At 36.3% G+C, this 15,000-nt stretch overlaps 1 protein-coding gene across 3 annotated transcripts in view; it reads left to right on the plus strand.

Moving 5' to 3' along the window:
- The window catches only part of cbfa2t2 (CBFA2/RUNX1 partner transcriptional co-repressor 2), a 43,182-nt gene that overhangs the window by 25,178 nt on the left and 3,004 nt on the right, over positions 1 to 15,000 (plus strand). For 2 of the 3 annotated variants that reach the window (XM_084128128.1, XM_084128130.1), the window contains exons 2-10: positions 3,819 to 3,962; positions 5,119 to 5,360; positions 5,440 to 5,529; positions 8,155 to 8,336; positions 9,579 to 9,826; positions 10,511 to 10,596; positions 10,752 to 10,959; positions 12,303 to 12,371; positions 13,305 to 13,495. In XM_084128128.1, coding sequence (XP_083984254.1) covers positions 3,819 to 3,962; positions 5,119 to 5,360; positions 5,440 to 5,529; positions 8,155 to 8,336; positions 9,579 to 9,826; positions 10,511 to 10,596; positions 10,752 to 10,959; positions 12,303 to 12,371; positions 13,305 to 13,495 — 1,460 coding nt within the window. The remainder of the gene's footprint in view (positions 1 to 3,818; positions 3,963 to 5,118; positions 5,361 to 5,439; positions 5,530 to 8,154; positions 8,337 to 9,578; positions 9,827 to 10,510; positions 10,597 to 10,751; positions 10,960 to 12,302; positions 12,372 to 13,304; positions 13,496 to 15,000) is intronic. The other variant, XM_084128129.1, reaches the window with a different exon arrangement.

Consider the following 15,000-nt stretch of genomic DNA (forward strand, 5'->3'; position numbering starts at 1 on the left):
ATAGATAGATAGATAGATAGATAGATAGATAGATAGAGCGATAGAGAGAGAGAGCGATAGATAGATAGATAGATAGAGAGATAGATATAGAGATAGATAGATAGAGAGATAGATAGATAGAGAGATAGATAGATAGAGCGATAGAGATAGATAGATAGATAGATAGATAGATAGAGCGATAGAGAGAGAGCGATAGAGAGATAGATAGATAGATAGATAGATAGATAGATAGATAGATAGATAGAGCGATAGAGAGAGAGAGCGATAGATAGATAGATAGATAGAGAGATAGATAGAGAGATAGATAGATAGATAGAGAGATAGATAGATAGAGCGATAGAGATAGATAGATAGAGAGAGAGAGCGATAGAGAGATAGATAGATAGATAGATAGATAGATAGATAGATAGATAGATAGATAGATAGATAGATAGATAGATAGATAACTGTCCAATCAGAATCAAGTGTGCCAGACTAAACAGTAAATGTTTATAATTTTTGATTGGTAAATATACATCATAATTTGATATAATAATAGCAAAATAAATGTGAGTTGAACAAGAACATATTTAAATTGATTTCCATTACGGTCTTTGTGTTTGTGGCTGTAATGTCTCAATCTATTTTCATGCGAGTGCATGTTCTCTGTGGTGAAGCTATGATTAAATATACCAGCATGCAGTTCCTCTCAGTTTAAAGCATTTATCACAGTTTATTAGAGGTTTCAGGACAGCGTGAGATGTGTCAGATGACAGTGACGTCTAATAGCTGTAATGAGTTTTTCCTCTTTATTTGAGCTTTATGAGTGTGAGAACAGGTGGCAGTCAGAGGAAGCTGCTCATTTGCTGTTAGCAGATCAATATTGATCCGCACGGATATCTCGGAGCTAACAGACCTGTGTTCTCTTCCCCACGGACCGCACCGCAGCTGTGTGTTCACTGCAGGGGGAAGTGTGTGTGTGTGTGTGTGTGTGCTGGACTCAGGTGAAGGCAAGGATGTTTTCAATTCAGTGACTAATAACCAAGGTCTCCACACCTGAGACAGCAAACAACATTCATAGTTTCAACAGTTCATTTTTTTATAAGCCTTAATTTTTATTTTTTTCAGTTATGCATAATTATGCATAAATGTATAAAATATGCATAATATGCATAAACACATAAATAAAACAATAATGTTTTTGCATACATGCAGGGCGGCCAGTATAATGCCAGTTTATACAAATATTTTTTTATTCAGTAAAATGTAATGATATGCACACACAGTTACTATTACTGATTATAACTGAAATAAACCAACCCAAAAAAACAATCTGTTTCCACCTTAATGTGAAAATTAATAATTAATATATATTTTAATTTGACTAATGTAATGTTAATTAAGTTAAACATACTAGAGTAACATAACTTGACCTAAACCAACTAAATTGTGTTGACCCAACTAAACAAATTTATTTTGGATGAACTCAATTAAATTGTGTGTAAAAAAAAATAATCTTCAGTTAAATTCAGGAAGGGTAATGAATTAATTTTTTTTGTGTGTATTTACATCAAGTTAGAAAAGGACTTTCATCATATTATAAAAGAAAAACGATTATATCAAACTTATTAAGTATTTTTACCTTGCTGGAGAAATCAGGTTATATTTACTGACAGTTAAATATAAGGTTGGTTGAATTCAGTTATAATCAGTAATCTTAAAGAATTTATTTCATTTCAACATAACCAGTTATTGTAGATTTTACCACACGAAGTACATTTTCGAAGTTGAACTGACAATTTATTTTTTTTGCAATGTAAAATGATACGAATGGTTATTTTACGCAATATTGACAAAACAAACGTTTAAAACTGAATTTGATAATTATAATATTACAACAAGCTTTATTGATAATATCAAAATTGCCAAATCTTGTGGGACTGATCAGTGTGGTCTGGTGATATATGGATCTGTAAGTCTCAAACTTAAAAAATGTGCTCAACTTTACTAGTGAAACTCTCTCTCGTCTTTCACAAGTTAAGCTGTAGTTCTCCACAGGTGTGCTGATAATCTCTGCTAACAGACGGGTTTGTGTATATCCTACGGTATGGCTCAAACCCAAATGGCTGATCTTCCTGTTTCTCCCACGTTCCCAGTTCCTGACTCCCAGGGAGGAGACAGGTGTACATGGAAGGGAAAAAAGATGGCACATGATTTTTCAGTCAGGCATTAAGAGGGGCAGCCTGAAGGACCCGGAGCGGGGCTCAGGTGCGCTCGCAAACCACAAGATTTGTCTATGTGTCCGTGCGTGTGTGCAAAAGTGTGTCGCACCTGTGACCCCTGCGCTTTCGGTTAGTGCGTCAAGATGAGGATTTTGTTTGAGTCTCACAGTCACTATAAAAGCTCATTTAAAAGAGAGTGCAATTAATAAAACACGCTTAAACTACAGAACACAAATGTAATTGTTCTTTAACAGTTTATTTTCTTAATGCAAGATATAATTGCTTTTTTCCCTTGACTTGAAAACATTTGTCATATTTATTTTTGCATATGAGATTCATTGCAGTAAATGTAATGAGCCTAAAATGCAGAATACAATGCAAAATATATTTGCATTTTTTTCTATTTCCATGCAGAAACATGATTTGTTTTTTTGTTTTTGTTTTTTTAATTTAATGCACTACACAACTCAAACAAATCGAGTAATGTATATTTGCAAATGTATATTTTACAGTGGTATAAGTATATAAACATTGATGCAATCAACATAATAGCATAGACACAACATTTTAAAGGATTTCTGTACAATTGGGCTCAGCTCTTCTGCTGTGTGTCGGACTCGTTCAATGTGTCGTCTGTTTATCGCGACTGCAATGAAACGTATGCATGAAGCGCTATAACAATCCCATTAAAAACCGCCTTACTTTTCATTGTTAAGTGGAGAGGCCCATTTAAAAACTATACGGCGTAATCCCTCACGGAGAAACGCATTCACTGCATTAGTTTCCCATGAATAAACATTAAACAAAACACGCTTTTCACCCAGAGAAGCCCCGTCCGTCTATGAAAAGTCGTCTGGTAAGAAGCGTTTCATGACCTTTGACAACTCGATCTGTGTGGGTCTATTAGCCGCCTTTGTAAAAGCGTTTTCAGCGGTCTGATATACTCGAAATGAGGCCGATAGCTTCTCTCACGGCTCTTTCAGAACAACAGCACCTCTGATCTACGACTTTTGGGCCTGGTGGTCCATTGAAAAGCAGAAAGTATGCGTTTAGCCCTTGACGTCTTTTGTGAAGCCTAGTTAGCAAGCGTGAAATGGCCCGATTCTCCATTCAATGATCACCCTTTCTTTCCCGAGGACAAAACCTGGTTCATTTGCACTTCAGCTGTCGGGACTCCACGGTTCTTAAACAAGGGCAGAAAACATCTGGTGTGCACCAGAAAAGGAGATGATGGGTTTAGGAAGGGTGTGAGGGTTAAGATTAGAAATCTATGCCACTTTTAGAGGTTTGGGCTCAATTGGATTGTCGAGGTCCCTTTAAACATGAATTGCATATCAATGCATCAATTGCATATCAATGCATGAGACACATCGTCTGCATTTGTGTGCTTAGGAATATCCAAATTCATTCGTTTGCATTTGTGCTTCTGTTAATGATTGTGTAAACGATGCACTTGTGGCAAGATGACGAAATGAGAGGATAGCAGAGTTGACCGAATGAGATCTGAGATGTTCTTATTGGGTTTTAATGGAAATCTCAAAGAGAAACCTTCATGATTGCAAAGAGAAGAAGTGATGTGTCAGTCTCCCGCTCACTGTCTCTGGCTCTGGTTTTCAGACAGTGCAGAGAAGAACGTTCCTGCCATGCCCGGATCCCCAGTGGATGGAAAGACTCATTCCAGACCAACCGTCTCCGTCATGCCTCCTCTTCCCTCCATCAATCCCAGCGGACCTCGTCCAGCAGCGTTCTCCACCACAGCACGTGAGACTCACTCAAACCTGCATGCTCTCCTTGCCATTAGTGTGTCCCATATGATGACATACTACCATTTTCACAGCATTTTAATTTTTTGCATGCATGGAATACCGGAAAAATCTATTGCACGTCAAAATTTGCAGTATGTAGTATTGCAGTGTGCACTTGATCTTCAATTTCCAGAGTGATGAATAAACCAGAAGTGATTACAGCCTAAGTCATGTGACAGCAATGTGGCATACTAGTTGTTTGAGATTTCCATTGTGAAATCATGCATTTTGTACTATTTTTAGTAGATATATACTGTATATAGTACATACTGAGAAGTATTCACTCCTAATGATAAAGGGTTTACATAAAGTTTATTAAAAGCTGATGAATCGGAGACTGAAGCTATAGTTATTAAATGTTTATTAAACTGGAAAACAAAAAAGAATTTCAATGCAATTTAGTTAATATTTACACAAACAGCATGTGACCTTTGTGTATGTGTGATAGGATTTCTCTTAGTACATACTCAAAACATTCCCTGTCACCAGCAGACCATTTACATTTAATTATTTCGCATGCTTTTTTATACAAAACAACTTAAATGAGGGAAAAGCAATTTACCCTACAGGAGCAACTTAGAGCAGGGAAAATAAAGAGCAGAAAGATTCTTTATTTATGATTATTGAGTTAACCAGTAAAACTGTGGCTTGACATATTGCAACTATAAACACAACACTTCACAAATTCTTTTGAGCTTGTAGGAAAATTGATGTAGTGAAAAACAGGGTTATTATCATTAACAAATATTAAAAATGTGTGTTATATTGAAATAAAGCTAAAATAAAATAGAATTATGACATGACGTTAAACTTAAACTAAAAATCAGAAATTGAATGAAAATCTCACTAAAATAAGTTTAAATTGAAGCACTAAAATTACTAACTGGAAATAAATAAATACTAAAACCTGACGAAAAAAAAGGAATAAACCTTAAACTAAAATTACAACTGAACACTAATAATAACTATATAAAACTAATAATAAAATAAATAATTATAAGAATAACTATAAATATAAAACAATAACTAAAATATAATACTAAAATAATTTGTTTTCAGGTCATTCCTAACATTGCTATGATTAAGTCTAACCACATTCTCTGTTTATGCAGTGACCAATGGGATCAATCATTCCCCACCGATGCTCAACGCCGTTCCTTCTCCGCCTCAGCGCTACAGCAACGGGCCGTCATCATCATCTTCCTCTTCACTGGCCAATCAGCAGCTTCCAGCGACCTGTGGCGCGCGCCAGCTGAGCAAACTGAAGCGCTTCCTCACGACTCTACAGCAGTTCGGCAACGACATCTCGCCCGAGATCGGAGAGAGCGTCCGAAACCTGGTGCTCGCTTTAGTGGTACGTCTATTACATGCATAATATACAGTTCAGTCAGATGTGGAACTGGTTTACTAGCGATGTCTTTTTTCCCCCATAGAATTCCACCGTCACCATTGAAGAGTTTCACTCAAGACTGCAAGAAGCCACAAACTTCCCTTTAAGGCCCTTCGTCATACCATTCTTAAAGGTAAATGGCCAATAAAGGAATAAATTGTCATTTACTCGCCCTTGTGTCGTATCCCAGCCTCCCAAAAAACGTTATTCTGAACGTTCCTGTTTTTTAAATGTTTCAAAAACCAAGTTATGCAAACGTTAAGGAAACATTCCATTTTATTATTCTGCAAACATGGGAATGTTACTTTTGAATCTTCTCTGGACATTCCGAAACAAGTTGTAACATTTAAATAGATGTTAGACGAGCGTTCGATAAAAATGTTTAAGAAAGACACATTCCATGAACGATGTCTAATATTTTTATGTTTTAAATGTTTTAAAGACCAGTTAACTTACCAGAAACGAACGTTCTATTAACGTTACCGGAAGAACTTTGAAAGAACCTTGCTTGAATGTTAGACAAAGTTATGAGAGCGTTCCCTCAAAAATGACATTAAATCACCATAATAACCAATAAAACACTCAGTTTTGGAGATTTTAGTGAATCCCTGGAAGGATAAAACATGCGAAGCTGCTTGAATTCAATGATTGTAGAGTGCCATGCATGAGAGGGATGCTGAACAGAGAAAGTGGAAGGTATCTAATATTTCCTTTGGTGATTTATGGAGCCAACGGAGACTTCCGAGAATTCCAGGCGGTCGGAAGTGTGAAACACGACTATAAACCGTTGCAGGTTGTTTTTACGGGGCCTGCGTAACATATGGAGCTCGGCAGCGGTTAACACAGTTGTCCGGGAGTATTTGCTGGCGCAAAACAAGAGAACGTGAATGACAGGCAGCATATGTGAGAGGAGGGCAAAGTTAATCATGAACAGAGATGTTTGTCGTTCTCGTAATAAAAACTAGAGATTCTTGTTCTCTTTTAGAAAACACTTGAAAGCATTCCAGACCCTTTTTCTTCGGGTATCATGTTTAATATACACCATGAACACGGAATTGATATGATTATCACCGGTACTAAATTATTTTGTGATTGTGATGGCATCATCATCAGTAAATATGACCAATATAACTAAAATCAGAATAATTTATATAATTTAATACAAAGCACAGTGATACCAGACGCATTTATCCATGTTTTATTTACTGAAAGCGCATAAAATGCTGTGTAAATCATTTTTGTTGAACTGGTTTATTGCAATGATCAAGCAAAAATTATCAGATTTGTTCAAATGAATTAGACTTCCCAACACTAAAAATGTGTTTCCCGGTGTGTTTCACACGTCAGCTCTAGTCGGGCAGCATCTTTGACAGTATTTATGTATAAGAGGAACAAAAGGGGGCCTAACACAGAGCCCTGAGGAACTCCATAATTAACAATTGTTCACTCAGAGAGAATCCCATCAATGTCTACCCTCTCTGAACTATCCCAGAGATGTGTAAATTACAATATCAGACTTATTATAAATTAGACTATTAGAAAAATCAAAAATTGGACTGTTAGTTTATCAAACGAGTCAGCGCACAAGAATAAAAGTTCTAATTTTACGTCATCTTAGTACATTAACGACACACGTTCATACTAGATTACTTTTTAGTGGTTGTGAAGTAATTACTTATTCAAAATAAGTACCTACTTATTTCGGAAACTGCCTTGGTTTCCTTTTTTGAATGACGAATATAGTCTATTGATACCTGTTGATAGTCGTTTCCTTACACACATATGCTAGTTGACAGTCGCCTGTAGTCTTTGCGATATCATCTTTCGTCACTGCTAGTTCTTTGACGTTGTCTTGGTGTGTCCCGGTCTTTACTGAGAGGGAGAGATGTGTCAAGTAATTTATGCTTTTGAAAGGGTTTACTTGAGAGAGTATTTTCCCCTTGTGTTTGCCAGATGGTTCTGATGTTCTTCATATGTTCACATTAGTAATCAATCTCACATGCTCGTCATCATATAAGAAACGGAGCGCTTGGTCTGTTTTGTTTCATCTGGCGATTGTTTCTCATCCTCCTGTGGCTGAAGTGTTTTCATACGAAAGATTTATGGACTATTTTGACGAGATGTTGGTGAAAATTGCAGTCTGGAGCTTTAATAGCGAGCAGAACATGCAGTGACGCTGAGCAGACGCCTCGGGCTCAGGAGTTTTCATGCACATCGCGGCTCCTCTGAGTCTGTCCGGGAAGAAATCTTTTTGACCTTTATCTCCACTCTTATCAGGAAAAATGCAAAAAATGCTCATTGATTAGTTTAGACCACTTAAGAAAATGCTTCCAAAGTGGGTTCCCGGCAAGCAATAGCCGTCATTTCACCGTCTCGGTTAACTATAGACCCAATATAGTCTGGCTATGAGTAACCCACAACAACCTTGAATTTGGTTACATGTCGTTTTTGCTAAAATAACTTGTGAGATGAATGATATTCCATCATGTAAGCAAAGTCAACAGTGATTACAAGGTGTTTGGTTTCATTTCTTTGACATGTTCATATTTTAGATGACTAGTCTATTCTTGGGCGATGGTTAGATGTCTATTCAATTTAAAATTTTGCCTTGTTTTAGCCTAGACGTCTGGGCTGTGTTAGGACGGCTATTAGACGTCTTTTAAACGCAAAATTGCTTGCTGGGTTTGATTACTTGCAATTTTCCATTTAGTTGATGCTTGTTATGCAGCCAGTTTACCGTAATCTGTCCTTCACGCAGGCCAACCTGCCTTTACTGCAGAGAGAGCTTCTTCACTGCGCTCGGGCGGCCAAACAGACTCCAGCGCAGTATCTGTCCCAACACGAACACCTCCTGCTCAGCACCAGCGCCCCGTCTCCAGCCGACTCCTCTGAACTCCTGCTGGACCCCAACGACAGCAGCAAACGACACAGCCCTAACCGGTATGAGCGCACGCAAACACGCAAACACGGTATGAGCGCACGCGAACATGCTCGGAGAAAAACACCTAAAAATAAAGAGCCATGGCAGAACTACATTAGTAGTTATGGTACCAGATACTACTATACTTACTATATAAATATACAGTAGTCAACATTTGAAGTGGATCAAAACCTTTCATCAAAGTTATACAAGAATTTTGAGCAATACCCGTTCTTGTCTTAGTACAACTTTGATGAACTTTTTTAATCCACTTCAAATGTTGACTACTATTATTATTATTTTATTTTTATATCTAAAATATATATATATATATATATATATTTTTTTTAAATATATATATATATATATATAAAAAATATGTTTTTTATAAAAAAATATTTTTTCATATGCCATGATGTTTATATAGTACTGCAAGGTATCTCAAAAATACCATGATATTACTGTGACAAGAACAAAAAACATTCTATGCCATGGTGCATAAGAAAATGTGGAATTACCGCAGTATTAAGTCCAAAACTATTTTTGCTCAGAAATTGCTAGTAAATTTCACAATTAATGGCAAGTAAGACATTGCATTTGAAGTAGAAAGACTGAAATAGTATTTTCTTGTAAATCGTAGTCTTTGCTTTATTTACAACTTCAAAAAACCATTTAAGTTATGGTTTCAGATAACATTATACTTTATGGTTATTCACATGCCATGATGGAAGGTACCTCAGAAAATACCATGATATTAGTGTGACAAGAAACATGGTCCAAAAAATTTGGTATTTCCATGGTACATTGACATTTTATACCATGGTTTATAAGAAAATGTGAACATTTCCATGATATAATATCCCAAAAACATGGTATGACCTAAAAAATGTCTTTTTCGAAGTTGTAAATAAAACTAAGATTTTTATGTTTAACAAGAAAATACTATTTCAGTCTTTTAACTTCAAAATTGAATTCAATGTGTTACATGCCGTTTCTTTGTAATTATTAGTGAAATTCAATAGCAATTTCTCAGTGAAATTAGTTTCAAAGTAAATCCTACACTAATTTTTTTTTCAGTGTTATGAAGGATTATTTATCATTGTGCTTTGCAATATAACATGATGGAACTGAATGGTTACCATATTCATATACCATGGTATTTACTGCAAGGTACTTCAGCAAAACACCCTCATTGTCATTGTACAGGTCCAAAAACCATGGTGCTTTTCTAAGTGTTCTTATGATGTTATTATTTCCTCCAGAAGTAAAGAGAATGGTTTTCACGAGCGGCCTCCCGCCTCCCTGGAACCTCCTGCCAAACGGATCTGCACCATTAGCCCCGCCCCCAGACATAGCCCCGCCCACCCGCTCCATCTCCCCGCCCAGATCCACCCGACTCCGCCCCCTCTGCAGCACTACGCGCTGGATGACATCAGCACACCTCAGCTGTACCGAGAGCCTCACCGAATCCTGGAGCTGAGGGAGCTGAAGGACAGGCCACGACTGCCAGGTACTTGCTCATCCTTCCCTCGGGTCATTTTGACCCGGAAATCATTTTTGAAATTTTTTAATATTGGGTGTGTTTTTGACCCCCATAGGAATGAATGGAATGCGTGGAATGCTTCAGTACACATAGAAAAATCTAAAAATGCTCAAAATTATAACAAAAAAAAAACTTTACCAAAAAAATATTTTATAATGTCTACATGTGTATCTGAAGAGAAACTGACTTTAGGACCCAGCGGAACAGCTCATTTGCTCCATATAGAGCTATAAGGCCATCTAGTGGAAAGAGTCATGTAATATCATGTTATATTATTATTTTTCCACAAGAGGTCGGCAAAGACACCCAATGTAAGATAATTTGAGCTGAATTAAAAAGTTTATGCATGAAATTGAGTTATTTTGAATCTAAGTTGAAAGTGCTTAAATTACTAAATTACTATTTATTTATTTTTTATTGATCAAATCTAGTCATTTAAAGGTAAATAAAATAAAAAATAACAGAAAATCTCCACAAAAAATGCATTGAAAAATAGAAAAAATATTATCAAAATTAAATAAAATAAGCTTTCTGGACAACAAAAAAAATAAGTATAATTTTAGGGCTTTCGGGTCATTTTGACCCACGCGGGAAAGATGAGGGTTTTAAACTACTAGTGAATTTCTGACGTGGTTTTGTCGTCATTTCCAGGCAGTAACGGAGGCTACCGCGAGGAACCTGTAGACCACAGACTGACGGAGAGAGAGTGGGCTGAAGAATGGAGACATCTGGATCATGTGAGATTGCATTTATTAATAATTCTTACAAAATAAAGTACTGTGCTGACAAATTTTGACTACTATATATATATATATATATATATATATATATATATATATACATACATATATACCGCATGTCCTAAATGTCTCTGTCATCTGTCTGGTTGTAGGTGCTGAATTGCATTGTGGACATGGTGGAGAAAACCCGTCGTTCGGTGAGCGTTCTGCGGCGCTGTCAGGAGTCGGACCGCGAGGAGCTCAATTACTGGAGGAGACGCTCAAACCCACACGACGACGTACGCAAGAACGGGACGACATCAGGGAACGCCCCCTTCACCAAAACACACAGTCCTCTGTCAGCCGAGGGAATCAACGCAGGTGAGCCGTGTAGTGTCCAGAATCATTTACAGCGCCAACTGTTTGAACTTTGGCCCCTTTTTGTCGCTGACCAGCCAGACTTTGAGAGATGCATTTAAATTTAAGCTCATTTTGCAGAGTTTGAGGACATTTTTCAGAGCTTAAAGGATTAGTTCACTTCAGAATGAAAATTTGCTGATAATTTACTCACCCCCACGTCATCCAAGATGTTCATGTTTTTCTTTCTTCAGTCGAAAAGAAATGAAGGTTTTTGAGGAAAACATTCCAGGATTTTTCTCCATATAGTGTCTTCAATGGGGTCCAACGGGTCGAAGGTCCAAATGTGAGTTTCAGTGCAGCTTCAAAGTCTCGACACGATCCAGCCGAGGAATAAGAGTCTTATCTAGACAAACCAGCGGACATTTTATAACAAAATAAACATTTATATACTTTTAACCACAAATGCTCGTCATGCACTAGCTGTGATGCGACACACATTACGTAATCACGTTGAAAGGTCAAGCGTGACATAGGCGGAAGTACAGACCTAGTGTTCACAAATATTTTAAACTAACACAAAGACATATAAATATGTGTCATTCAACATACAACAACTTTTGAATGGCTTCTCCACACTTGTGAACACTGGGTCTGTTCTTCCTCCTTCGTCACGCTTGACCTTTCAGCGTGATTACGTAATGTGTGGCGCATCACAGCTAGTGCAAGATGAGCATTTGTGGTTAAAAAGTATTAAATGTTAAAAATATATATAAAATGACCAATGGTTTGTCTAGATAAGACTCTTATTCCTCGGCTGGATTGTGTCGAGACTTTGAAGCTGCACTGAAACTCACATCTGGACCTTCGACCCGTTGGACCCCATTGAAGACACTATATGGAGAAACATCCTGGAGTGTTTTCCTCAAAAACCTTAATTTCTTTTCGACTGAAGAAAGAAAGAAAGAACATCTTGGATGACGTTGGGGTGAGTAAATTATCAGGAAATTTTAATTCTGATAAATCCTTTAATTCAACTTTTTCTCCCCCTAGTGGAGGTGATGGTGAACTACAGTAATAACATCACCTAGTTACTCATCCTCTCCTAACAGACAAAGCTGTGTGTGTGTGTGTGTGTGCGTCTCTATACAAGCGTATTCTCTGTGTGTGTGAGCCTGCTGATTGAGCAGGTGTTGTGTATTTGAGTCCAATCTGAGGGAATGTCGTCTGAAACGCTGCGCTCCTCAACGCCATCTGTGACCAAACGCTGCCCAAGACTCACGAAGCGCCCCGTCCTCTCACATGCTTCCATATCCGCCACTCCCACATGCTTCTGATGGTAATATATTTGTTTTTCTCTCACACAGACTCTCAGAGGGATCTTCCCCTGCGCTCCGGCTCTGGCTTCTTGCCTGATGAGATATGGAGGAAAGCCGGTAAGGGCGGAAACCCAGATGCACCCTGGGAAACCTGTTTTCTCCCCTACCAGCTGTCTTGTTTTTCAGTAATCACACTTTCAGAAACGAAACAAGCTCTTTGTTCAATATTTATATTGTTTTATTACAAGAAAATGCTATGAAACACTGCAAATATGAGATGAATTCAAATTCTCATTATTCATCTCAATTCGGTTTAAGTTTTGTTCTCAACTGATAGTGTCGGTGCAGTCAGATCGATTATATTACTGAATATTAAGTCAAGTCAAGTCAGCTTTATTTATAAAGTTTGTTTCTAGAAGAAAATAGCATCATAGTCCAGCTTAAGTAAGTTCAGTGATGGTTCATTTTTGCTGTAAAAAAATATGTACAGCTTATTAATTTAGTTAATTTTTACACACACACACACACACACACATATATATATTACTTGTATTATTATTTTAAAAATTACACTATATATTTTCTTTTCCTATTTGTTGTAGTCTATATTTGCATAATATTTTTACACTATATGTTGGATCATTGTCATGTTTATTATTTGTATGTGACTGGCATTCAATAAATAAAAAATAAAAAAATCTATCTATGATCATTTTTATCAAGCTTGCATGTTTATGTTCAGTTATTTCACTTTAATGACAATGAAAATTACCTATTAATTGTCATTAAAGTGAAATTACTGAACCTAAATATACGAGCTTGATAAAAATGCTCATTTTAGAAGAAAATTTCAGATGGCACTTAGAGGCTTTTGCATCTGAAGTCTTCATATAATGGTGTCAATGTGTCAATAATATTGTTGAATATTAAATGTTAAATGTAAATGAAGTGTTTTTTTTAAACCTCAACCAAGCAAGTCAAAGGCGACTGATTCATTCCTGTTGTTAGATCACACATAACGTTGATGAACGTGTGGTTTGTGTCCTGCAGAGGAGGCGGTGAACGAGGTGAAGCGTCAGGCGATGGACGAGGTGCAGAAAGCCGTGGCCGAGGCCGAGCAGAAAGCCTTCGACATGATCACAGTCGAGAGAGCCAAGATGGAGAAAACCCTCGCCGAGGCCAAGAGGAAAGCCACGGAGGACGCCATACAGGTCATCAACGAGCAGGAGGACTCCAGCGAGGTGAGAGTCACAGCAAACCTTCCTCAACTCATTACCCAACTGAACCAGGTTCATCCGTCTGAACCATGCGCTGCTTTTTTTTTTTGTATTTTTATTAGAATTTTACATTTTACAAAAAAGCAAAAGAAAACAAAATACATTTAGAAAGTGTATACAACTCAATGAATGATAATATCAACAGAAATAAGAATATAAATAATTATTAATATAATCCACCATTAATAACGATAATATAAAAAAAAAGGAAAAATTTAAAACCATGCGCTGCTTTTGAAGCTTTACATAAACAGGGAACCATTAACAGCAATACGAGATGTTGAAACAAGACTTCACATTACCCTCATTCCTCAATGTTATAAGTACAAGTCATACGTGTTGTACTGAATATGTCAATAAAGACATGAACGTGAGGAAAGAGAAAAATAAGTAAAATTAAATGACTAGGATAAATAAAATTTACTTGATAAGAATGCATACATACATATACATGTCATATACGTATATATATATACACACATACTTAAAGAGAAACTAGATGTACATACATAATTATACATATGTGCAATACTTATACTTGCACATCTATATATACGTATACATTCATACATCTATAGCCACGCATATTCACACACTCCTACCATGTGCTTACATACTTGCAACAACCCACTTACATCTATATTCATACACATGTCCGTGTAAAAACAAAACAAAACTTTAAATAAGTAAAAGAATATGTGAATGGAAATAAAAACTGTAAATGATGTGTCGGGAATATTCAAACTGGGTCATTCGTTTCTATGCAAATGAGGCTCATTATTATGCAAACATTAGTGCTGTTTGCCTGACCACATCAACATTGCATTATTACAGCCCACAGAAAGCTAAAGCTAAATCAAAATTGGGTGCTAAAATAACAAATGTTACTATTAGCAGGCATGTATTAAATATACAGATATTACAGTATTAAATAAAATATTAAATTACAATATTATACACTACTGTTCAAATGTTTGGGTTTTTAAAATGTTTTTAAAGGCATTTTAGATCAAAAATACAATAAAAACAGTGAAATATTATTACAATCTAAAAGAGCTGTTTTCTATGTGAATATATTGTTAAAATGTAATTTATTCCTGTGATCAAAGCTGAATTTTCAGCATCATTACTCCAGTCTTCAGTGTCACATGATCCTTCAGAAATCATTCTGATATGATGATTTGATGCTCAAGAAACATTTATGATTATTATCAGTGTTGGAAACAGTTGAGGACATTTCTGAGGATACAGTGATGCATTGTTTTCAGGATTCTTTGATGAATAGAAAGTTCAAAAGAACAGCATTTATTTGAAATAGAATATTTTGTAACATTATAAATGTCTTTACTGTCACTTTTGACAATTTCAAAAAATAAACAATAAATAAACATATATATATTTACTGTATCTTTACTGTCACTTGTAATTTGGTGATTTTTCACCGAAAATATTTTTTTTTTTTGTGTGTG

This window comes from Abramis brama, assembly GCF_963993115.1.
Source record: "Abramis brama genome assembly, chromosome: 11".
Taxonomy (NCBI): Eukaryota; Metazoa; Chordata; class Actinopteri; order Cypriniformes; family Leuciscidae; genus Abramis; species Abramis brama.